Source organism: Sus scrofa, unplaced genomic scaffold (assembly GCF_000003025.6).
Source record: "Sus scrofa isolate TJ Tabasco breed Duroc unplaced genomic scaffold, Sscrofa11.1 Contig2471, whole genome shotgun sequence".
NCBI classification, from domain to species: Eukaryota; Metazoa; Chordata; class Mammalia; order Artiodactyla; family Suidae; genus Sus; species Sus scrofa.
The window spans coordinates 2,468,445-2,495,401 of record NW_018085100.1 but is presented as its reverse complement, the minus strand read 5'-3'; the positions used below and the strand labels follow the sequence as shown (position 1 = coordinate 2,495,401).

The 26,957-nt window shown below is 39.1% G+C and overlaps 1 protein-coding gene across 6 annotated transcripts in view; it reads right to left on the bottom strand.

Annotated features, from left to right (window-relative positions):
• The window catches only part of CFH (complement factor H), a 102,309-nt gene extending 75,574 nt beyond the window's left edge, over positions 1-26,735 (bottom strand). For 2 of the 6 annotated variants that reach the window (XM_021081842.1, XM_021081846.1), the window contains exons 1-5: positions 26,302-26,698; positions 8,279-8,464; positions 6,369-6,474; positions 3,682-3,758; positions 1,227-1,418 (exon numbers count right to left, since the gene is read on the bottom strand). In XM_021081842.1, the coding sequence (XP_020937501.1) occupies positions 1,227-1,418; positions 3,682-3,758; positions 6,369-6,474; positions 8,279-8,464; positions 26,302-26,359 (619 nt within the window). In that variant the 5' untranslated portion in view covers positions 26,360-26,698. 6 annotated transcript variants of the gene reach the window in all.
• Positions 26,736-26,957: the final 222 nt, after the last annotated feature.

Here is a 26,957-nt window from a genome sequence, read left to right as displayed (position 1 = left end):
TCAGTGGGTTAAGGATCTGGTGTTGCCATGAGCAGCAGTGTAGGTCACAGATGCAGCTCGGATTGGTGCTGCTGCGGCTGTGATGTAGGATGGCAGCTGCAGCTCCAATTTGACTTCTAGCCTGGGAACTTCCATGTGACGTACCTGTGGCTCCAGAGAGGGAAAAAAAAGTCTTATCTCCCACACAAGTCATTCCAGAAAGGTTTCACTAATTACAGAAATGTAGTTGCAAGAAGAAAACTCCATCCATGACCCTCTAGAGCATGCAGTAATTTGCACTGAATATAAATGTATCTGTCTTACTGACTCAAAGAGCTTGTTTTGTAAGACAGACTTCTTAGGAAGTGGGACGCTTCTCTTTGCATCTCATGGTGGGACAAACTAGACTAGGAAAGTATCACAAACTGGGGAATTTTAGATCATGTTAAAAAAGGCATAGGGCAGGAATTTCTGCCAAACAAGTATTGGTAAAATGAAGTATGGCATTTTCAAATACAGTGACCATAATATATTTTGTAATATTATAAAAGCCAAAATCATCATATTGGTCATGAGACAGAGGTCAGCAGAATGACAACTAAAGAAATGCCGACTGACAGCTTACTAGGGAACTTCGTTTTAAAGACAAAGATTTATTTACTATATTGGCTTCAGTTCAGCAATATTTATAGTAAACTCACAGGGTAAGTATAAAACAGGGCCCCTTCATAAAAATGCTGTTTAAAGCCAGAACATCATCATGACACATCGGTAGGAATAAATTATGAATCTTCTGCTTCCCATATTAAAAAAAAAGAGACCTATTTTGGAGGCCAACATTAAAACTCGCAGCAGAAATGCTTAGTATCTTATTTTAGTCATAAGAGTCAAGGACAATCAAACGACATGAAGAGCATGAACTGTGGTGTCAGATAACCTGTGTTTAAATCTAGCACATACGCCATGATAATTTTGGACATTTGATTTACTTCCTTTGCCCCACAATTTCCTCATTTATAAAACAGAGGTGAAAACAGTACGTAAATCATCCAGTCATTTTGAAGGTAAAATGAGAAGACATATGTCAGGAATTGGGATCATTTACTGGGAAATAGTAAGCTGAATAAGTGCTAGTGATTTCTAGTGGTTTTCAGATTCTGTAGGATTCACAATGTTTTGAAAGGCCTATTTTCACGAGAAAAACTAAACTCATTCAGATATTCACATGAACAGGTAGTATATCTCACCGACGCATTTCGGCTTGTCTCCACTCCAAACACCACCTGCTGAGCAGTGTATTTGTTTAGGTCCATCAAGACTGTAGCCTGCATTACACTGGAACTGCACCACCTGTCCGTAAGTGTATTCTTGATCTGGTTCCAGGGCACCACTGACAATCCTCCCATTCTCTGGTTCTGTCACCGGTAAACACTTAACAACTGAAAAAATAAATATAGCTTTTTCTAATAGAATCGGAAAACTTCATCATGAAAAATGAGTATATAGAAATATGGCATAAATATAAAATCGATAGCAAGAGTGGAGGAAGTTATTTATTTATATACTTATTTTCTTTTTAGGGCCGCACCTGGGGCGCATGGAGGTTCCTGGGCTGGGGTCAAATCAGAGCTGTAGCTGCTGGCCTACACCACAGCCACAACAATGTAGAGTCTGAGCCACGTCTGCAACCTACACCACAGCTCTTGGCAACGCTGGCTGCCTAACCCCGTGAGCGAGGCCAGGGACTGAACCTGCGTCTTCATGGATGCTAGTCAGATTCATTTCTCTTGAGCCACAACAGGAACTCTGAAATTACTTAATTTTTTAAAAAACGTATTTGCTTTAGCTATTAGCCAGAAATAAATTCTAAGTAAAATAATAATAAATTTATCTCTGATTTCTTCTATGGGAGTGAACAAAAAAAATGACTACTTTGAATTTTTGAATGACAGTTAATATTTTTGTAGTAGCAAACAAATGCTTCTTAAATAATTAATAAATATTAAGTTTGGGATGATTAACTATAAAATTTCCATTGAAGTCCTGCAATAATATAAAACTGTATTCCTAAAAGGTATAAAAGCACACTTTCTGATCATCTCTCCTGGGATAATAAAGTCTAATTTTCCTTCATTGTCCATATAAAAATAATTTGAGCTCTTCTTTTGATTTTCTTCAATGTTTTCCAGTACTCCTTAGCTTATGATATTCAGTATTTATTTTACAATACAATGACCCAGGATGCTTGTTAAAAGGGAAATTCCATGGCTATCGCCCTGCCTATCACTCCAGGGATACTGACACAGTAGGTCTTTAGTAAGCAAAAATTTCAGGGTTTTTTGTTGTTTGTAGTTTTAGAGCCGCAGTCATGGCATATGGAAGTCCCCAGGCTAGGTGTTTATCGGAGCTGCACCTGCCAGCCTACACCACAGCCAAAGCCACAGCAACTTGAGATCTGAGCAGCATCTGGGACCTAAACCACAGCTCATGGCAAGGCTGGATCCTTAACTCAGTGAGCGAGGTCAGGGACCAAACCCATGTCCTCATGGGTACTAGTCGGGTTCCTTACCACTGAGCCAGAACTGGAACTCCCCAAAATTTCAGTTTTTAAGAAATGTCCCAGGTGACTCCAATGTGAACATTACTTGGAACATTATCTCCTTTCTCTCATCTTCATGGATGAAGGGTCTTCCAACTCTCTCTTGCAGACAACAGGACTTTTGAGTGATCACATTTCCTCTTCTTCTCTTCTTCCTTCTCTCCCTCTTCACTCCCTCTCTCCCTGCCTCCCTTTCTGCCTTTCCCTCTCTCCTTCTCCCTCTTTGCTTACTCCTCACCATGGAACTATAAGAAAATGTTTCTGATTGATCGCTTTCATTTTCCTGATGACTAGAGACTGGATTTACTAGTTCAAAATTTGGAAAACGGGATATGCATTGTCTCATTCTCACTGTTTGCGTTATGGATCCGTAGGAAGGGCAGAGCTCCCTTTAACTCCTTCTCCTTTTCAGAACTACTAAGACCACAGGAAAATTCCCTTTGTCAGGAAAGAGGGGGGAGGTGTCTAAATCCTGTTCTTCACTTCAGCCATCAGAGATCCCTGCACTGGGATGGTAATTTCGGTGAGTGCCTCTTCATTCATAACGCTGAAACTCTCGTCTTCATTTCGATGTGATACTTGTGTTGTTTCCAGTGGTTAGAATCCAAAAGAAAAAAACATCTTAGATTTTTCTAATTTTCAATGCTTTGAATATTAGATCAGGTGAGACTGAAGTCATACATGGTAACTGAGGGAGTTTCCTGGTGGTCTAGTGGTTGAGACTCAGCACTTTTACCACCGTGGCCCAAGTTCAATCCCTGGACTGGGAACTGAGATTCCACATCGCACCATGCCCCCCCCCCAAAAAAAAGAAAGAAAAGACAAAGAAAGAAAAATAAAACGAATGAACAAAAAACAATAACTAGTGGTTCTCAAATATTTGGGAGAAAAGTAAAACCTATATTTGGTAATTGAAACACATAATAACATGAGTAGGAAAAAATTTAGATATCCACTCTGTACTCCATCAGAATCTACAAAAGTAATTTGAGTAGGAAACATTTATTGTAGACTTTAAGAACATTTTAATGTAAGACATTTTGAAAAATCCTGATATTTTAAGCATATGTTTTAATATACTTGTAAAGCAGTGTTACATCTACCTTCACATAAGGGGATATTATTGGTCCATCCGTTTGTATCACATTCACGAAAATTAATCTCACCCAGCATCTGATACCTGAAAGTCAAAAATCACAGAGTTGTGCACGAATGTGTATTTACAGGCAGTTTTAAGTCTCATACCATTCTGAATGACCAGAAACTCCATTTCAGGGAAAAATAACAGCACACATGGCCCTCTTTCCTTTCTTAGGAAAGGTCCTCAAGCCCTCAGGTACATGGACTTGGAAGGATCAATTCCGGGCTCATGACACAAACTCACTACTGTTTCAAGCACGGTGCACTTTCATTTTTCGTTAAATGTGTTATTACACTTAACACTGTAACACGGTCCATGAACCATTGCACAAAACAGAAGCTAAACACATGGTCGTAGCCAACAGGACAGCAGCCACCGCACGCACGCAGTTCTCCCCCATCCATACCCTAGCCGCCAGGACTGCGATATTTTCCCGACACCTCGGGCTTTTCACACAATCAGGGATAGTGCTAGCAACAATTTCTTAGCTCATTTCATTTTCAGCACTTGTCTCTATCTCATCTCCATCTCTGAGATGCTTTTCAGGGTCTGTTCACTCAGGCAAGTCTGCTTAAAGAAGCCAGTCAGTGTTGAATGATAGTTTGTAACCCATCAAGCCTGGTTCTTTAAGGCAAAAGTGTGAGTTCCTTGGGGCAGGTGCGCAGTAGGTAGACACTGCTGGAGGCTTCAACTGAAAGCAAAGCATCCCTCTCGATATTTGTTACCTCAGACAGTTGGAAGCAACAACAACAACAACAACAAAAACTTTTTCTCAAAAATAAATAACGGAAGATAACCACAAGAGAGAGAATTTTGAAAAGTGGCCTTTTATGAACTTCTAAAGATTTTCACACCAACAAACACTCCCTTCCCCTGCAAATAAGAGTTCTGCAAATCACATGTGAAATAGACAAATTGCTCCCTCAAAAACCACTTTGTCTTTCTTTCTTTGTGACTGACTTGTTCCTAATTCTCTAAGTGAAGAAAACTTTTCAATAAATTAAGGAGGGTCCACAATACTTGAAGTCAAACTTTTACTCTTGGGTCTGTCACACGAAGGAACAGAATAATTGGTTGTTAAAGGCTCTTCTCTGGTCCCTCTGTTGGTCCCATCTTTTAATGGAGAAAGATTTTTCACCTATACCAAGAACCCATCCATTAGTCCAGATCTCTCTCCAGAGTTCTGCAAATTCTACACAAAACCGCCTATGTCACTGGCAAAGCCCATTCACAATTCCTGGGGAATAAAAATGGAAGCTGAAGGGAGTTCCCGTTGTGGCTCAGCAGATTAGGAACCCATCCAGTATCCATGAGCATGTGGGTTCGAGCCCTGGCCTCACTCAGTGGACTAAAGGATCAGACTGTTGCAGCAAAGCACAGAAGTGGTTCAGATCTGGCATTGCCATTGCCCGGCTGTGGCGAAGGCCAGCAGCTGCAGCTTGGATTTGACCCCTAGCCTGGGAACTTCCATATGCCTCAGGTGCAGCCCTAAAAAAAGAGAGGGGAAAAAAAAAAAAAAAAAAAAAAAAAGGAAGCTGGGGAATAAAGTCTACCTTCTTTTTGTCTAGTGTAGGATCACTGGCTTACCAAGGAAGCTGTTGCAGAGGCCTCACATCTGGCCCTTCAGACTGGAGTTCCGGGTGGTAAAACATACTGCGGACCCCTGAGACGCCGCGGGCCCTCCATCTACCTCCATCTAACACAGCAGCCCGGCCAGAGCCCCTGGAGCCTGAGGGCAGCCGCTGGGCCGGTCCTGCCAGAACTCCGCCCCCGAGAGCCTGCCCCACCCCTCGCCGCTGCTGCCTCGACCTCCCCAGCCAGCACTTCCTCAGCGGAGGCGGAGATCCTATAAGCCGCGCGCTCCCTGGCAGCCCGTCTGGGAGAACTCGGGCTTTGGAGTGCAAGCTTGCCCTCTCCCTTCCTTCCTTAAAGAACACAGCTTCTGAACCTAACTCCTCTGGTCCTGCTGACACCAAGGACCTCAGGCAGAAGGGTCCTTGGTGAGGTCCGACGTGAAAAGGGCAGTAACACTGGGGCCCATCGCCATGGAGGAAGCCAGAGAGAAAGCGTCCACGTGTTTGGAGAAAAGGGCGTGTGTTTCCGCAGCCCCAGGCAGGCAAAGTACCTAATCAAGTACAAAGTCATTTCTGGTCCCTGGGATGTGAACAATGTGTACATCATGGAACCTGTAAGAACCTATGTGGTTATTATTTCAGTGTGTAAGTCTTATTTGCCCTGAATTTTATAAAATAGTATCAAATATTTTATTGGATAGCACGTACTCCAATTTTGTTTCCCTTTCCACTGTCCCCGACACAGTGGACTCTGTGACCGCGTAGACATAAAAGAATGCAGCGGGGACTTGCTGCAGTGCATTCTTACTGCGATGCATACGCTTTCCCACTCTTCTATAAGGACACGCTACCAGAGTAATTATAATTCATTTAAGTTTGTCCATGTTGAGATGATAAGGGTATCCAGATAACATTATTTTCATGATAGTTTAACTTTTCAGGTTACATGTATGTTACTTATAAAAATATTGATGAAAAGTATAGTAACATTAAACACATAAATGAGTGCCGTTTCTATTTACTCTTTTCATTATAAGTTATCTGCATTATAAACCTCTTTATACTGACTACATACCCCTCATCGCATGTGTAAACAACCTTGGCACCGTATTCAAACTGAGTTCCTACTGCAAGATGGAAAGAACCAAAGGATGTGTCTCCAGGATGTCCACAGGGCTTTTCTAAAATGAGAAAAAGAAGGTGATGTTAGCATGCAGCACGGGGATAACAATTTACGTAGGAGGTCGAGGCAGGGATACCATGCTAGTACATTAGAGGCCAAAATTAAAAATACGGAAAAGTCAAAGTGGCAAAGTTACCTGTTGTGCTTTTTGAATCTTCTTTAATTTATACACTTTATACATTTTATAAGACTTTCACCTCCTTAGTCAGGTTTATTCCTATCTTTTTTTTTTTGGTATGATTTTAAAAGGTATCCTAATTTTTACATTCCTTTTGTGATATTTCATTGTTCACATACAAAAATGTAACTAATTTTTGAACGTTAATCTTGTATCCTGCTGCTTTGCTGAATTTATTGATGCAATTGAGGAGTTTTTGTGTGGAGCCCTTAGGGTTTTCTATACATAGTATCCTGTCACCTGCATATAGTGATAATTTTACCCTTTCTCTCTTCCAGTTTGGATACATTTTCTTACTTCCTTCCTCCTTTCTTTCTCTCTTCCTTCCTTCCTTTCTTTCTCTCTTCCTTCCTTCCTTTCTTTCTCTGATTGCTGTGGCCAGGACTTCCAATACTATGTTGAATAAAAGTGGTGAGAGTGGGCATCCTTGTCTTTTTCCAGATTTTATCAGGAAGCCTTTCAGATTTTCTCTGTTGAGTATTATATTGGCTGTGGGTTTATCATAAATGACTTTTATTATGTTGATACGTTCCCTCTATACCCACTTTGGTAAGAGTTGTTATCATGAATGGATGTCAGATTTTGTCAAATGCTTTTTCTGCATCTACTGAGATGATCATGTGGTTTCTGACTTTTCTTTGTTAATGTGGTTTTAATGTGGTGTATGACATTGAATGATTTGTGTATGTTGAGCCATCCTTGTGAACTTGGGATGAATTCCACTTGGTCATGGTGTATGACCTTTTTTTTTAAGTTGTTGGATTTGGCTCACCAAAATTTTGTTGAGAATTTTTGCATCTATACTCATTAAAGATATTGGCCTATAATTTTCTTTTTTAGCAGTATCTTTGTCTGGTTTTGGTATCAGGGTGATGGTGGCTTCATAGAATGTCCTGGAAATATTCTCTCCTCTTCAATCTTTTGGAAAAGTTTTATTTTATTTTATTTTATTTTTTTTGTCTTTTTGCTATTTCTTGGGCCGCTCCCGCGGCATATGGAGGTTCCCAGGCTAGGGGTCGAATCAGAGCTGTAGCCACCAGCCTACGCCAGAGCCACAGCAACGCAGGATCCGAGCCGCGTCTGCAACCTACACCACAGCTCACGGCAACACCGGATCGTTAACCCACTGAGCAAGGGCAGGGACCGAACCCGCAAGCTCATGGTTCCTAGTCGGATTCGTTAACCACTGTGCCACGATGGGAACTCCTGGAAAAGTTTTAGAAGGATGGGTATAAATTCTTTGTATGTTTGGTAGAACTTGCTTGTGAAGCCATCTGGTCTTGGACTTTGCTTGTAGGGAGTTTTTTTTAAATTACTTATTCCATTTCACTTCTAGTGATCATTTTTTATCAAATGATCTATTTCTCTTCTCCTAGATTCAGTTTTGGTGGGCTATATGGGTTTTTTTTAAACTTTGGAAGATTAAAACCCCTTTTTATATCTTTTTTTTTTCTTTGTTTTTTGTTTTTTTTGGTTACGACCCCTTTTTAAGAATAATGAGGATGTATTGTTTTGTATTTAAATGACAATGGTGATATTATTCAGCCAGTATGGCTACAATATCACTCAGAATTTTCACAACTAAAATTTTTTTATAGATTTCGCAAATGTAGGAATTACTTACTCCGACATATCCTGGACGGATGAAGAGACACCCATTTTCCATCCTTGCACACCATAACAATACTCCCAAGTGTTCTGTATCCAGGGCGGCATTTGTATGTAGCCTGAGTGCCTTCTGGATATGTTTGTTCAGTCCAGGAACCTGATACAATTTCTGTTTCTTTTCTTGGAGGAGGTTCTCTACAGTCTACAAAATGTAAAAACAAAATGGTTGTTGAAATAACTATGCAGTATGTTTAGGTTATTTTTGGCTTTTAAAAAAACCTATGCAGGTCCATCCAAATGTATGTCCTAATAGACATGCAAAGTATATCAGAAATTAAACCTACATAGATTTGTAAGAAAACTTTCCAGGTAGTTGTATTCTTAACAGCTGCACTGCATTCTACAGTGTCTTTCATTGATTTAGAAAACACTGGGCCCTGTTCTAAGCTGAAGAAAAAAACAATAAAGAGACAAAGTGTCTGTTCACAATGTGTTTTCGCTCTACCAAGGAAATTAGGTACTAAATTCAAAGAGAGGACATGTCCAAGTGTCTGAAATCTTCATCAAACTCCTGTACAGGCTGCTCTCCTCCCTATTCTGTGCTCTGTATTTTCTCTTGAATATCAGTAACCTGGGCCCTGGAGAGGTCAAGTCTTCGGTATGAATGTGATGGACAATCTCAAACTGAAACCCACTGGAGGTGAAATGGAATCAAGTTGAATCCTTACTTTTTTCTGAAAACTGTGAGTAAATCTCAGAATCACAGAGAATAAAGCAAATTGTAAAAAGAATATACACAATTAGAATATTTTAAAATTAAAATTCTATTTTTGAAGATCTCTATGCAAAACTCAAAGGAAAATTAACTACAAAATTATTTTCCACACAAGAGAACAGAGAACTTCTTGCAACAACAAAAACATTAACATCAGACGACAATACATCATTTTCTTAAGACTGGCCAATAACATAACAATGACTAAAAATCAAAGACATGACAATTAAATGTAAATGATATTTTTGACAAATTTCAATGACAAAAATGTAAAGGAAATGGCCTTCAATTTCATAGAAAATGAAATGATATAAGTATTACTACTAAACGAAATTAGAGGTGTAAAAGCCAATCTTACTAGAAAGCAATTTGGTGATATTTATAAGGATGCTTAAAAATGATCATGTAGGGGAGTTCCCATCGTGGTGCAGTGGTTAACGAATCCAACTAGGAACCATGAGGTTGCGGGTTCGATCCTCACTGGGCCTTGCTCAGTGGGTTAACGATCCGGCGTTGCTGTGAGCTGTGGTGTAGGTTGCAGACGCGGCTCGGATCCCGTGTTGCTGTGGCTCTGGCGTAGGCTGGTGGCTGCAGCTCCGATTCGACTCCTAGCCTGGGAACCTCCATATGCTGCGGGAGCAGCCCAAGAAATGGCAAAAAGACAAAAAAAAAAAAATGCTCATGTAGGGAGAAGGATCAAGCTGGCAGAGGAGTGAGACATCACACTCCCCATCTCCCACAAATACATCAAAAAACCCACAAATACACATAGGACGATTTGCACAGAACATCTGCTGAATACTGGCAGAACTTACCTCCCAAAAGGGCAAGAAACCCTCCATATAACTGAGTAGAACAAAAGGAACAAAAAGGGAGAGAGAGAAAAGGAATCAAGATGGGACTAACATTCTGAAAGGGAGCTGTGAAAGAGAAAAGAAACCCACACCCTGGGAAGCTACCTCGCTGACAGGGAGGTCAGCTGACATGGAGGGACCTCAACGTCCGAGAGAAAAGCATGGCGGCTGGACTGAGGAGGGCCAGGCAGAATGAGAGCCGCACAGATCACCTGCACCACCGCCCTGGACACCACATCCTGAGACACTCAGGCAGGGGCTGAGTGCTGAGACTCAGGCTCTGGAGGTCAGCTCCAGGGAGAGGACTAGGATTGGCTGCGTGGAGACAGCCGAAGCGTCCAGGGAAGAGTACATCGCAGCTGAGGAAACCGTGGAGGAGGTCTGAGCCTGCAGGAGAAGCAAGGCACCACTGCTGGGGAGGGCGAGAGGAGGAGGGGCAGGCTGCCGGAGGATATCTCTTTCCCTGCACATGCACTGACTCTCAGAGGGTGGGGCATCTCTGGCGCAGGCTACTGCGAGAGGCCACTTGCTCAGGCTATGGGCGACCAAATGCCTCTTGTACGAGCTATGGGTGGACAGGCACCTTTTGTGTGGACTAAGGGCAGCAGGGAGCTAGGTGCCACATGGCGTCTCTTGCATAATCTACAGGTGGTGGGAACAAATCACAGCAGTCACTTCAGAAACCAGAGGGAGGATGGCCTGCCACCACTAGGCGTCTGTGAACAGGCTCCACCTGCAGCCCCAGTCACCTCAGAGGTCGGCAAAAAAGAGGGCACTGAAACTGAGCACCACCCGTTGATGCTTTCACACCCCTGGAAACACAGCCACCCTGCTGCTGCCACTGCCAAATGCTCCAGGCAGTGCCCACCGGTGCTTGATCACTATCACTTCCCAGGACCTTGCAACTAGGAGCAGCCTGTGCAGCAACTCCTGGATGGGCTAAGTGGGATGGGGTGCTTCTTGCATGGTCTACAGGTGCTGGGGGCAAAACTCTACAGTTATCTCTGACTCCAGCAGTGGGTGTGGCCCACTGCCACTAGGGTTTCCTGAGCAGCCACCACTTGTGGCCTCAATCACCTCAGAGGGCACTACAGAGGAGGGCATTGCAACTGAACACCACCCATTGTTGCTCTCGCTCCCAGGGAACTCACATACCCTTCCACTGCCACTGCCAAATGCCTTGGGCACTGCCTAAATCTTCCTGAGACTCATTACCACTTCCCAGGGTCCTGCAACTAGGAGTATCCTGTGCCAACTTCCTGCAGGTCCTTGCTACTGTCAAGAGCCCAGCAACCAGGCACTGACTACTACCTCTGCCCATTGCCTCCTTCTCCCTGGAGACACACCCAGCACCCTACCAAGGGGATACACTGCTCACACTGAAGAAAGAGACAGCAAATATCCAAAATCCCACATCAAAAATAAATAGTAATGCCCCACAAAATACAAAGGGGCACTCTTGCATAGAAATAGTCCTCCAAGACTACAGTTTGGCTTCCCTAAACTCACAGAAAAAGAAAAATACAAGAGAAATGAAGAAGCTCAGGAACCATTCCCAGTTAAAAGAACAGGAGAATTCACCAGAAGCAGCAAACAATGAAGCAGACCTCTGCAGTCTAATAGGCACTGAGCTCAAAAAGGAGATAGTGAAAATACTGAAGGAATTCAGGGTGAATATGAAAGAATTAAGAGTGGATATAAACAGTAATGCAGTTTACTTTGGAAAAGAACTAGAAACTATAAAGGGGAGCCAAGAAAAATTTGAAAATTCATTTGCAGAGATGCAAACTGAGTTAAAGGCACTAAAGGGCAGAATGAGTAATGCAGAGGAACAAATTAGTGACTTGGAAGATATAATAATGGAAATCACCCAATCAGGACAGCAGACAGAAAAGCAAATGAAAAAAACATGAAAGCAACATAACAGACCTATGAGATAATATAAAGTGGGCCAATCTACACATAACTGGGATTCTAGAAGGAGAAGAAAAAGAAAAGAAGGTTGAAAATATATTTGAAGAAATTATGGCTGAAAACTTTCCAAATCTAAAGGAAACAGATATCAAGATACAGGAAGCACAGAGAGCCCCAAAATGTTGAACCCAAACAGGCCCACACCAAGACATGCTATAATAAAAATGGCAAAAGTTAAAGACAAAGAGAGGATTCTAAAGGCAGCAAGAGAAAAATAAAGTATTAATTATAAGGAAACCCCATAAGGCTATCAGCTGATTTTACTACAGAAACACGACAGGCCAGAAGAGAATGGAAAAAATATTCAAAGTTCTAAAATGGAAAAACGTGCAGCCTAGAATACTCTACCCAGCAAGAATATCATTTAAAATAGGAGGAGAAATAATTTCTCCAACAAATGAAACTTAAAAGAGTACAGTGATACTAAACCCATTCTAAAAGAAATACTGAAAGGGCTTCTCTAAATAAAAAAGAATAAGAAGAAATGGGATGGAGGTAACCACAATTGGAAAGCAATAACTTAAGTAAGACATAAAAGGAAAAAAAACTATTGTAAAAGTGATGATGAACACAAGGAACAGCAAAAGGACAAACAAAAGATGTTAAAAAAGGACTTCAAAATCATAGAACGTGGGGAAGGGAAGTAAGAAAATCTAGACTCTTTTTTTTTTTTAGAAATGTGTTTGAGCCTATATGATTATCAGGCTAAAGCAAGCAGATATAAGAAGGGTTTATAATACTTGAAAAACAGGGCAACCACAAATCAAAACCAAACATTACATTCACAAAAACTAAAAAGAAAAGCACACAAGCATAAAATAAAAGGAAATCATCCAAAGAAAGAAAGGAACAAAGCAGAACCACAGAATCAGCTGGAAAACAAGGTTTAAAATGGCAACAAATACATATTTACCAATAATTACCTCAAATGTCAATGGACTGAATGCTCTAATCAAAAGACATAGAGTGGCAAACTGGGTAAAAAGGCAAGAGCCTACAATACGCTGTCTACAAGAGACTCACCTTAGGGCAAAGGACACATATAAATTGAAAGTGAGGGGCTGGGAAAAAGATATTTCATGCCAATGCACAAGACAGGAAAGCAGGAGTTGCAATACTCATATCAGACAAAATAGACTTTCAAACGCAGGCCATAAAGAAAGACAAAGAAGGACACTATTTAGTGATAAAAGGATCCATTCAAGAAGAGGATATTTCAATTGTCAATATATATGGCCCTAATATAGGAGCACCCGGACAAATACAACAAATACTAACAGATATAAAAGGAGAAATTGATGGGAATACGATAATAGTAGGAGACTTTAACACCCCACTCACATCAATGCACAGATCCTCTAGACAGAAATCATTAAGGCAACAGTGATCCCAAATGATGCAATCGAAAATTTAGACTTCATTGACACCTTCAGGACATTACATCCAAAAAAAAAAAATCAGAATATGCATTCTTTTTAAGTGCAAATGGAACATTTTCAAGAACTGACCACATACTGGGGCACAAAACTAACATCAACAAATTTGAGAGTACAGAAATTATTTCAAGTATCTTCTCTGACCACAATGGCATGAAACTAGAAATCAACCACAGGAAAAGAAATGAGAAAAAACTAACTACATGGAGACTAAACAATATGCTTCTAAAAAACCAAGGGGTCAATGAGGAAATCAAAAAAGAAATTAAAGAATACCTCAAGACAAATGATAATGAAGACACAACCATTCAAAATCTATGGGATGCTGCAAAAGCAGTGCTTAGAGGGATGTTCATACCAATACAGGCCTTCCTCCAAAAAGAAGAAAAATCTCAAATCAAAACTTAATCCACCACCTAAATGAATTAGCAAAAGAAGAAAAATAAAACCTAAAGTTAGCAGAAGGAAGGAAATTATAATGATCAGAGAGGAAATCAGTAAAATAAAGATTCAAAAAATAACAGAAAAAAAATCAATAAAACCAAGAGCTGGGTCTTTGAAAGGGTAAACAAAATTGACAAACCTCTGGCCAGACTCACCAAGAAGAGGCGAGAAAAAAACCCAAATAGGAATTCCTGTTGTGGCTCAGTGGGAAAAAATATGATTAGTATCCATGAGGATGCAGGTTCAATTCCTGGCCTTGCTTAGTGGGTTAAAGATCTGGTGTTGTCGGGAGCCATGGTGTAGGTAACAGATGCGGCTTGGATCCGGCATTGCTGTGGCTATGGTGTAGGCTGGCAGCCACAGCTTTGGTTTGACCCCTAGCCTGGGAACCTCTATATGCTGTGGGCATGGCCCTAAAAAGACCAAAAAAAAAAAAAAAAAACAACAACAAAAAAAACCCAAACCCCAATAAACCAAATAAGAAATGAAAAAGAAGAAATCTCAGGAGTTCCTGTCGTGGCGCAGTGGTTAACGAATCCGACTAGGAACCATGAGGTTGCAGGTTCGGTCCCTGCCCTTGCTCAGTGGGTTGACGATCTGGCGTTGCCGTGAGCTGTGGTGCAGGTTGCAGACGCGGCTCGGATCCCGCGTTGCTGTGGCTCTGGTGTAGGCTGGTGGCTACGGCTCCGATTCAACCCCTAGCCTGGGAATCTCCATGTGCCGCAGGAACGGCCCAAGAAATAGCAAAAAGACAAAAAAAAAAAAAAAAAAAAAAAAAAGAAATCTCAACAGATACAGCAGAAATACAAAAAAACATAAGAGAATACTATAAACAATTATATGCCAACAAATTTGACAACCTAGATGAAATGGACAACTTTCTAGACATTTACAGCCCACCAAAACTAAATCAAGAAATAGATCAACTGAACAGACCAATCACTAGAAGTGAAACTGAATATGACATAAAAACGCTCCTTACAAACCATAGTCCAGGACCAGATGTCTTCACAGGTGAATTCTACCAAATATACCAAGAAGAACTTATAGCTGTCCTTAAACTTGTTCAAAAGGTTGAAAAAGAAGGAATACTCCCAAAGACATTCTATGAAGCCACCATCACCCTAATACCAAAACCAAAGATACTACCAAAAAAGGAAATTATAGGCCAGTATCTTTGATGAATATAGACACAAAAATTCTCAACAAAATTTTAGCCAATCAAATCCAACATCGTATAAAAAAGATCATACACCACAACCAAGTGGGAGTCACCCCAGGTTCACAAGGATGGTTCAACATATGTAAATCAATCAACATTATACACCACATTAACAAAAGAAAAGTCAAAAACCACATTATCATCTCAGTAGATGCAGAAAAAGCACTTGACAAAATCCAACATCCATTCATGATAAGTCTACTGGGTATAGAAGGAATATACCTTAATATAATAAAAGCAATTTATGGCAATAAATACTCAACAGAAAAAAGATGAAAGCTTTCCTGCTAAGATCTGCAATAAGACAAGGATTCCCACTCTCACTACTTTTTTTCAACATGGTATTGGAAGTCCTAGCCCCAGCAATCTGACAAACAAAAGAAATAAAAGGTATCCAATTTGGAAAAGAAGAGATAAAACTGTCATTCTATGCAGATGACATGATACGATATGTATAGAAAACCCTAAGGACTCCATACAAAAACTACTCAAACTGATCAACGAATTCAGCAATTAGCAGGATACAGGATTAACATTCAGAAATCGGTTGCATTTCTGTACACTAAAAATGAAATATCAGAAAAGGAATATAAAACTACCTTTTAAAATTGCACCCCAAAATATTAAATACCTAGGAATAAAATTGCCAAGGAGGTGAAAGACTTATATGCTGAGAACTATAAAACATTAATCAAGGAAATGAAAGAATATTGAAAGAAATGGAAAGATATTCCATGCCCCTGAGTTGGAAGAATTAATATCATAAAAGCGGCCATAATACCCAAAGCAATCTACAGAGTCAATGCAATCTCTATCAAATTACTCATGACATTTTTTGCAAAACTACAACAAACAATCCAAAAATTTATAAGGAACCATAAAAGACCCAGAATTGCCAAGGCAATCTTGAGGAACAAAAACCAAGCAGGAGGCATAACTCTCCCAGACTTCAGACAATATTACAAAGGTACAGTAATCAAGACAGTGTGATACTGGTACCAAAACAGACATACAGACCAATGGAACAGAACAGAGAACCCAGATATAAACCCAGACACCTATGGTCAATTAATCTTCGACAGTGGAGGCAAGAATATAAAATGGGAAGTAGACAGTCTCCTCAGCAATTGGTGCTGGGAAAATTGGACAACCACATGTAAATCAATGAAACTGGAACATACCCTCACACCATGCACAAAATAAATTCAAAATGGCTTAAAGACTTAAACCTAAGACAAGACACCATCAAACTCCTAGAAGAGAACATAGGCAAATCACTCTCTGACATCAACCATACAAAGTTTCCTTAGGTCAGTCTCCCAAGGCAACAGAAATAAAAGCAAAAATAAACTAATAGGACCTAATCAAATTGACAAGCTTTTGCACAGCAAAGGAAACCATAAAAAAAAAAAAAAAAGACAACCTACTGAATGGGAGAAAAAAGTTTCAAACGATGCAACTGAAAAGGCCTGACTCTCTAAAACATACAAACAACTTATACAACTCGACAGGAAAAAAACCCAACAACCCAACTGAAAAATGGGCAAAAGACCGGAATAGACATTTTGACAAAGAAGATATACAGATGGACAATAAGCACATGAAAAAATGCTCAACATCACTGATTATTAGAGAAATGCAAATCAAAAGTTCTATGAGGTCCCACCTCACACCTGTCAGGATGGCCATCGTTAACAAATCAACAAATAACAAATGCTGGAGGGGGTGTGGAGAAAAGGGAACCCTGCTACACTGTTGATGGGAATGTAAATTGGTACAACCGCTATGGAGAACAGTATGGAGGTACCTCAGAAAACTAAATATAAAACTACCATATGACCCAGCAATCCCACTCTTGGGCATGTATCTGGACAAAACTTTCCTTGAAAAAGACACGTGCACCTGTATGTTCATTGCAGCACTATTCACAATAGCCAAGACATGGGAACAACCTAAATGTCCATCTACAGATGAATGGGTTAAGAAGATGTATATACATACAATGGAATACTACTCAGCCATTAAAAAGAACAAACTAATGCCATTTGCAGCAACATAGATGGAACTAGATTCACATACTAAGTGAAGTACGTCAAAAAGAGAAAGACAGATACAATATGACATCACTTACACCTGGAATCTAATATGTGGCCCAAATGAACTTTCCACAGAAAAGAAACTCATGGACTTGGAGAAAAGACTTGTGGTTGCCAAGGGGAGGGGAGGGAGTAGGATGGACTGAGAGTCTAGAGTTGATAGATGCAAACTATTGCACTTGGAGTGGCTAAGCAATAGCACAGGGAACTATATCCAGTTACTTGTGATGGAACACGATGGAGGCTGATGTGAGAAAAAGAATATATATACATTTTTAAAAAAAATGCTCATGTAAATTTACAAATAATTTCGACCTGAAAAAGCACCCGAAAGCAATAATGAAAGATTTGCTGAGATATTTATGTATAAGATGTTTATTCCAATATTTTATAGTGGATAAATTGAAAAATGTTAAAGATATTAATACTGTCAAATTATCATATATTCACCTGAGGAAACATTTTCTGGCTTTTAAAAGTTGTGTTGTGGAGCATATTTAACACACATGTGAGGGGGGAAGGTAGCATAGACTTTCAGTTTCTAGTGAAGTTAGATCAGGGATCAGAATGATTAGAGTTAAAGCTACCTTTTCAACAGCAATAACAGAAACCAGAAGATGTTAACTGATCACTCCAATTTGCACAAAGCAATCACTCTCTATCCTGTATTTTCTATAAGGAAATAATTTTTAAAAATTCAAGATTTCGACGAATAAAGTTTGAGTGAATTTCCATCCTAGATTAATATTAAAGGAAAACAAGAGGTGTACTTCAGGAAAAGGAACATGATTCCAGATATAAGGTTTATTATGAAAGAACAAAAAAAATAGCACTTAAATAAATCTAAGTGAGTACTGACTAGGAAACAATAAAACTTTAGTCTTTCCTGATTTTAAATACATACATATTCACATATATAAAATATATAAAATGATAACTATGTGTTAATTGAAAGAACAGGACATAAAATTAAGGATATAACTTTAAGACTCACAGTGTCCAGAAGAATGGAACGCTGTTAATCAGCTGTGGCAGCTTTTATGAGGGATCAGCTTGGCAAAGCATCCATCGCTTTATTTAATCAAACAGTAATCTAGATACTGCTGATTAGGTATGTGCCCAGATATCACCTTAAGTCATTAATTTTAAACAAGGTGATTATGCTGGATAATATGTGTAATTTGTGTGGGCCTGATTAAATCACTTGAATGGTTTTAAAAGCATAGCGGAGCCTAATCCAAAAAAGAGAAGAAATTCTACTGTTGACCACAGCTTCCTTGCCTGTGTTTTTCCCTCTAGACAGCCTGCCCAATGGATCTTAGATCTGCTTGTCCACAATTGCCGTGGACAATTTCTTGTCTTGTAATAGAGCTCTCTTTCAGTAGGCAGTTGAATGAACAGATAGATAGATAGATGGATAGATAGATTAGATAGATAGGTGACCAATTTTTACTGATTATTTTTCTCTGGTGGTACCCTGATGAATAAATTAGCATTAGGAGTTCCCGTCGTGGCACAGTGGCTAACGAATCCGACTAGGAGCCATGAGGTTGCGGGTTCGATCCCTGCCCTTACTCAGTGGGTTAACGATCCGGCGTTGCCGTGAGCTGTGGTGTAGGTTGCAGACGTGGCTCGGATCCCGTGTTGCTGTGGCTCTGGTGTAGGCCGGCGGCTACAGCTCCGATTAGACCCCTAGCCTGGGAACCTCCATATGCCACAAGAGCAGCCCAAGAAATGGCAAAAAGAAAAAAAAAAAAAAAAAAAAAAAAAAAGCATGAAACCTTGATAAGAACAAATGTTTTTAAGTGTCAAAATTATAGAAGCAAGAATTGAGATTAAAAGCTTCCAGCCTGCTTGACTGGAAAAGATAAAATAACAAAAAATGACTAAATCAAAAGATGGTAAGCTCAGAGAGGAAAAAATACAGAAAAAGGGGATTGGGTATTAGGCTCTATCTCAAACATATCAGTGATTTCATTGTCTAGAAATGGGATTAAATGCTCCAGTTCAAGATCAACGGTTTTTTTCTAAATTAGAATCAGATGCTTTCACTCCCATGTTCACTGTGGCATTACTCAGAATAGCCAAGATGTGGAAATAACCTAGTCGCTCCTTGACAGATGAGCGGATAAAGAATTACTATGTATACATATAATGGAATATGATTCAGCCACTTGTGTGGGCTTTCATATGCACTAATTTTTCTCTGACGTTTTTGCAAATTCTTAGCACATTTGTTGGGAAACTTTGTAATCGAGGATTCCACATTGGTTTATTTCTAAAATTTAGGTAAACATACTTTTACTCCACTAGATGGTAGTAATGCCCTATCATAAAGCAGCACCTGCAGCTCTTCCAACCCACCTCTCCCCAAAAGCCCTAGTTTTTGGTTTTGTTTTTCTCAACGTAATATCCATGTTTTTACATAAAAATTTTGTGTTTAACTACAGGCTAATGTGTGTGTATTTCCACTTCTGAAATTCAAATCCAATTCATGCATTTAGATTACAGGAAAAATTAAATTTCACATATAGATGCCAATGTGAGTAGAGAACTACTTTTCACTAATGTATTAACATTTTGATACATTTAGTTCCTATCCTGTTATTGAGCTAATGAGAAGGAGAAGTAATACAGTTCCATCAGTTTATTTGATTTAAATGATTTTTATTAAGGTAATGCATCTACCTGAAGAGTAATACATTTATCCTTCTGTCAATTGCTGTCAACAATCAGACAAGAAAGACAAGGATACAACTCTTTCAGGTAATCTTTCTACCCACTTCTCAAAATTTCCACTCGGTGTATCCATATTTACTATGTATAAAGAGTTCTCATAGTGATTACACTTTTCACTTCAAATCATACTTAAAACTGGTGCTTTGTCCATGAACTTTAAAGGGCATCTCTTGACTCTGTAAGAAAAAGATGGTATTACCCCTATTTCACTTTCCCATCTTTTCACTGCCTTCTACAAAATCTTAGTTCTGATGCTCATCATCTGTAGCTTAACTACATGACCCAACCTGCTAATCAGTCCCTCAGTGCCCCGCTCCCATTCACCACAAGTGATTTCTGCAGATTTGGTCATGTCTCTCCTGGGATTAAAATTTTCCTACAACTTCTCCTTATAGGACTCCTTTCCTTGACTTGGGCACCAGTACGTGGCTCTTGCCATTGTCTCTGATTTCATCCTGTCACCTCTACCATTTATTAATTGTGCCAAAGCCACCCTGGTTTGATTGTTTGTATTTAGTTGAGCATCTCAAATATATTTTTTCCCTTATGCCTTTTGCACATCATGTTCTCTCCTCCTCAAATACATTGACTGCAGACTTTGGTGGCTGGTTTTGTTTTATCTTTCAGGTTCTGCTCAAATATCACTTCCTCCAGTGAAGCACTTATCTCTAGGTTCCAAGACCAGCTGGGCTAAATCTCTACACCCCACTTCTCTATCTCTCTCATTTTCCCTCAGCCCCTACTTCACTTCCTTCACAACTAGTTCAGTGGTTCATAGTTGCATTTACATTTACTAGGATTTCATCTGTCCTGACATCAAAATGTAACCTCCCTGAGAATATGGACTGTCAAGACCATTTTGGGGATTCAAGAAAGGGAAGAAAAACAACACACGCTATACTCAACTTTACCTGTAGTCCTTGTGCAAGTTCAACTGATTAAACAATTGGAAATACGGGAGATGACTGGAGTCCTCTGGTTTTACAGAACCACTTTGGTCCTTTTTATACACCCTTGAATTTCCTCTTGGTCATCCTCATCTGGTTAACTCCTATTCAAACTTCAAAACCCACCCAACATGTCATCACAACCCTGACACATTTCTCTCTCTCTTCATCGCACCTCTTACAAACCAACTCTTCGATACCACCCTACTCTTTCCTTTCATTCCAGTTTGAGTTTATTGTCTTCCCCAAGTGATCCTATGATGTTTTTGTTTATCTCCATCAAAATACTTTATATAATAAAATACAATATATTAGTCAAATACATTAATTGTCCCTTTTGTTTTGCCTCCTAAATGAGCTCCTTTTGGAAGGTGTTTGTCATAATACGTGGCACTTAGTAGTCACCAAAAAAAAAATGATCATCGAATAAACAAAGTAATGAAAGAATGCAAAGCTATTTCAGAGCCTTTCCATGATATATAACCTGGGGGAAAACCATCATAGATGGCAGCAAATGTAAGAAGATAAGACATGGAGAAAGACAAAAAAAAAAAAAAGTATGATATCACTAATACTTGCAATCTAATATATGGCACCAATGAACCTATCTACAGAAAAGAAACAAACTCAGGGACATGGAGAACAGACTTGTGGTTGCCAAAGGGGAGAAGGAGGCAGTGGGATGGTCTGGGAGTCTGGTGTTAGTAGATGGAAACTATTGCATTTGGAGTGGATGAGCAACAAGACCCTGCTGTACAGCACAGGGAACTGTATCTGGTCACTCGTGATGGAACACGATGGAGGATAATGTGTGTATACACACACACACAGTCATATATATATGACTGAGTCACTTTGCTGTACAGCAGTAACTGACAGAACATTGTAAATGAACTACAATAAAAAAATGAGAACAGATATTTAGTATGCTTAAACCTCTGTTTTATGAACCCAAGAAACTAACATCTGTAATTCCATTCTACATCTTGTCTAAGTTTGAATTTATATTAGTCAGAAATCATCTGTTACTTTAGCTCAAAAAAACTCTGAGGAACCTTTGAAGGAACATTTCTATAATCACTTTTCTATCTATTACATTTCTGGTTAACAAAGTTTGTGAGAAACTTGGCTCTCTCGGTTAAGATGTCAAAGCAAATAAAAGTGCTCTGTGAAATCTTTTTTGTCCCTTTCCTTTTATTATTTTTGGGATTTTTTTTTCCTGTTCCATTATTTTGCTTTCGTGAGCCATTTTGGTAACGTTTCCTTATACTCTTACGCTAAAAGGTAACACTTCATTTTTTCAATGACATCATGTCCTTTCTGTGCACTGTGTGTTCTGAGTCTGCTTAAAGCCAGTAGGAAATGGGTAAACTGCACTTTAGTTAAGTGGCCTTGGGACAGACTGGCTGGCAGTATCTCCCAGGCAGGCAGGTGGGGGATGATGTGTGGGGTGAGGAGGAGGAGGCAGCAGAGCTGGGAAGAAGGAAAATTGGCAAAGGCTGTAGAACGATCAGAGATTGAGGGAATAAAAATAGGTCAATTTAGGCTGAAGCTCAAGCCCCAGCAGCCATAGGCCAACATGAAGAATCCAGCAACCTGAGCTTCTGCTTATATTTGCATATTTACTTCCAGTGCGGAAATTTTAGCAATACTTAAAGAATTCAGTTCTAGCTGAAATTTACATGCAGGCAAAAGAGGAGCATATACACGCCCGGGACAAGCCTAGGCTTAAAATCAGCAAGGCTGTCCCTCTCATGCCATTCTTGGGGGCATTTTCTTGGGCCCTTCTCTGAGCACCTGGCAGAGCACTTCCCCCACCAGCCCTTCCTTCCTGGGTGCACCTCATCTTCCAGAATTGCTTAGTCATGTTTTTACCTCCTCGTCATTCAGTTCTACCTTTCTCCACTAACATCACTGCATGCAACTTATCAACATAGAGTAATTCACAGTAAACTGTGGGGAATGATACTAAATTTAACTATCCCAACATACTTATATTCACAGTATTTGTCATTCCATATAAATTTCAGACTGGAAGAATTTATGGTATCATCAATATGTAAAATGTTTTAGAGAGAAGATACTGAAGACAGTTGGGCCATGGCTCTACCTTAAATCACACCATTATAGGTCCATTCTCACACTACTACCTCTAAAAATGTGGGGTGGGGTGGGGTGGAGAAGGGGGAATTCTTGTTTATCACATGAGAACTGAAATGTAGAATTCAGAATTATACGCCACTCTCACGAGTGTTCTGCATTAAAAACTACACATATGTTCACATCTATCTCTAGAGAAGAGTAATTTTCTGAATTTATAATTGATTCTTATGATCATAATATCAATTCTTTTATTTGTTTACTTATTTTAAAATTGTATTGGAGGATAGTTGACTTACAATGTATTAGTTTCAGGTGAACAGCAAAGTGAATTGGTTACATCTGTCTGTCTATCGATCGATCTATCGATAAATCTATCTACCTATCTTTCTTTCTTCCCTTATGGGTTACTACAAACTACTGAGTAGATTTCCCTGAGCTATACAGTAGGTTCTTGCTAATCGTCTGTTTTGTACAGTAGTGTGCATATATTATTCCCATCCTCCCAATTCCTTCCTCACCCCCCACAATTTCCCCTTTGGTAAGCATACATGTGGAATCTAATAAAAATGATGCAAAAGAACTTATTTTTAAAACAGAAACAAACACACAGATTTCAATTCTTCTTCTACTTTTTTTTTTTTTTATATTAGAGTTAACTCATTCGAAATTGTCTTGGACTTGAAGCAATAGAATATTTTTTAAAAAGTTCTCTCTGTGTTGGAATAGAATCTCTTTTTGTTATGTAACATATTCCAGGTCCTGAAAGAACTTTTCTGCCCTTTAAACCTCAGAATTAGAAACCACGTATTTCTTTAAACAAATAGCCAGCATGTACTGAACATGTTTCAGCTGTGTTTTCATTTATTTATTTTTAATCTGCCCTGAATTTCTGGGCCATGGCTAATTTCGCAGAGTATATGCTTTCTGGACCTTGAATCTCAAAGGTCTTCCTGAAAAGCTTGGTTACAAGATATTCCAAAAAGCAGAAACTATGTAGTATAACCAAGGGGTTGTTATTCTAAACTTTGTAAATCTGACCAGATTCTTAGTAGCCTGGGGTGACTCTCCAGCCGTGCCTTTTACAAAGAAGCAACTCATGTTCCATTTCTATACAACTAGAAATGTTAAATGCAGACGACCTACTGTATTTAAACTCAAAGATACTAGGTCTCTAGTATCTTTTTAAAAAGGGAAGGAAAGTAGGCAATTGAGCTTATAAATTCTATCATGTTGACCTCTAGTCCTTTTTGGTAGCAAGTAGTATTTTTTGAGGAATGTTCACTATGCACAGCACAGAGACCATTTATGAAATGCTGAGATGCTGTAAGTATCTAGTTGAGGAGAGAAGACGCTGATAGTGTACACAACTGTCTTTTCTCCGTTTCTCACTTTCAGCATTCATCTTCCATTCAGTATTTCTCAGCCTCTATCTGTATTCCATCCTTATTTCTACGCGGGAGACAAAAACAGAGGCAGACGTTGACATATATATGGATATTTTTAATGATCAAGGCCACTCTGTTGAGTAAAGTTTCTGTGAGGTTGGGCTACAACGGTGGAACTGATGGGCATTTCAACGAACTTAGTTTCAGAAATATTTGGTAAATGAGGAATAAAATAGCAGTTCTATATCCAGTGAAAGGTGATATAATTTTTTCTCTATTAGCTTGTGCATTGTGTGTGCTTTTGTGAAAACTATGAGGCTCATAATTTTTGTGAAAATTATGAGCATTTAAGTGTTGCTTTAAATACTAAAGTTATACTTTAGGAAGTGGTCAGATTTATGGCCATTCTCACCATTATGTGTGTAGCACTAATGCCCAATTCACCAGCAGAAAACTGATGTCACCTTTAGACATACATTGATGAAATGTAAAAAAAAGCAAGTGAAATTAGCGGGAATCAATTAGGTAAGTGAGACGTTTACATCGCTATTATTAATTTTTTTATCACTTATACTTTGTGGTGTCCAATTTTAATCTCTATTTCAAATATGACTTTGTCATCACTGAAACAGTGTAACTAAACTTGGCAAGGATTCTTAGTTTTAAACATGACCAAGAAACAAAAGAAATCTTTTGTACATGATAAATGCAATCTACATAAGACCTCGGCAAACAATATGTTAGTTGTGAGGCACTAAAAGCATTCCTAAATTCGAGAAAAGACAAAAACACTTTAAAGAAAAGGATGTCTGCTGAGATTGGTAAGATTAACATTGTTCCAGAACTCTTTGCCAGTACAATCATACTTTGGTATATTGTGTCGTAATATCAGTTAGTATTATTTGTAACAGTTTTATGAACAGGGAAATGGCTGTATACCTAGTTAAGAAGGTGGCTGGATATAAGATTTACATGCTAAAAATCAAGCAAGAGCTTATTGTCATATATAACTGAAAAAGGCTCTATCTTTCAAAAAGCATTGAGCACATTTTGGAAAACCTAAAATGAAATTACTAAAGGATATAACTTAAAAAATATATCCGTCTTTATGTTTTAGATTGAAAGTCCCTCAAAGACAGACGTTTTGTTTTATTTGTTAATATTCCTCACTGATTAGAGCCTGACTTGAAAGAGTCATCAATCAAAATGTATTGATTTGGTGAAAAATATTGGAAATTTATAATGATAACATTTAAAAAGTCCATCAAATATTTACTACACAATTAGTTACCTATCTTGAACTAGGAAATCAAATTTCCTCCAAGAAGGAACTATTTAATCCATTAAGAAAAGGTGATAGAACTAAATTATCCAGAAATTGTCTTACTGATATTAGAAACTCCTGCCTACACGCATAGTCACTACTAAAGGTTCTTCTAGGATAGCTTATACATAGCCATAGGGCAAAAAACCCAACTGAGCTACTTTTATAAAGGTTGCATAGTCGATTTTTTCAATTTCATATATTTTCATTCTAATGATACAGGTGACGCTCATCTCCAAGACTTTTAAGGCCATGGCAATATCAGTTGTAAACGATAAATAACTCTTTCTTTAGGAAGAGTTAACATCTCTATCTGAAACAACTCCAGTCACTGTGATTTGAAGGCTTTGACTGTCTAATTTATTTTCTGGTTCTATGGATGTTCACATAGTTCTCAGTACTTCTACACAAGGCATTCGGGTGAAAATTTTAAGCAAAAAAGAGTAAACTACACTTTACGATAATTACAAAGGCAATGATTTTGACATCTTACAGTTTTAAAAAATATTTATTAAAACATTTTCTGAAATTTCACATTAAAATTATGAGTAATCAGATATGCCATTCGAATAAGCTGCTTATCTTTTTTTAAACTGAACAGTGTCAAAAGCCTCTCACACACTAAGCTGCAGAACAGTAACTGGATCACATTTTCTAGACCAAATTTTTATCACCAAAAACCCACGCTAGCAAATGTCAGCAATATAGAAAAAAAAAGTCTTCTCTATTTTCACTCTTACCTTCTGCAACACAAACAGTCCACAATATTAGCCACACAAACTTTGCTGGACATCTCATTTTGGGGACCGTTCAGGGTACATCTAGGAGTTGAGTGTTCAACACTGTGTCAGGTTCTGCTCTGCTCAAAACTGTGAAAAGCGCAGGAAACTATTTGCTGCAAAAGGAAACTGAAACGCAGCTCTGGAATTAAAGGGACTGCTAGATGCCCCGCCCATCAGCAACTTCTGCAGAGTGGGGGAAAAAAAAAAAATCAGCGGCAAGCCCCAGCAGGGCCAGTGTTTGAACCTATTCTTCCTTCACTCCCACTGAAAGTTAATGCTGTGACCTGCCCTGGATTTGTTTTCATAAACCCAGGCGTGGTCTTCGTCGGAAGTGTGCAGGTGCTTGGAATGTGCTGGATCTCCAGTTATTCAACCCCCACGCAGATCTTTTGTGCGTAAACCTCAGAAGATTTTTAAAAAGTAAATAAAAGCTCTTTTAAAAATCATTTACAGAACCTGAGGTTAGGCAACACTTTCACAATCAAGACCCAGGCAACAGGAAAAAACTTTGCCAAGAATGTAGTGCTGGCTGCTTTGGGGGCCGGCTTTTCCTGAAAGTTCATGAAATTAATCTTTAGAGGATTGTGATAAAAATGTGTGAAGCAATAGGCTCA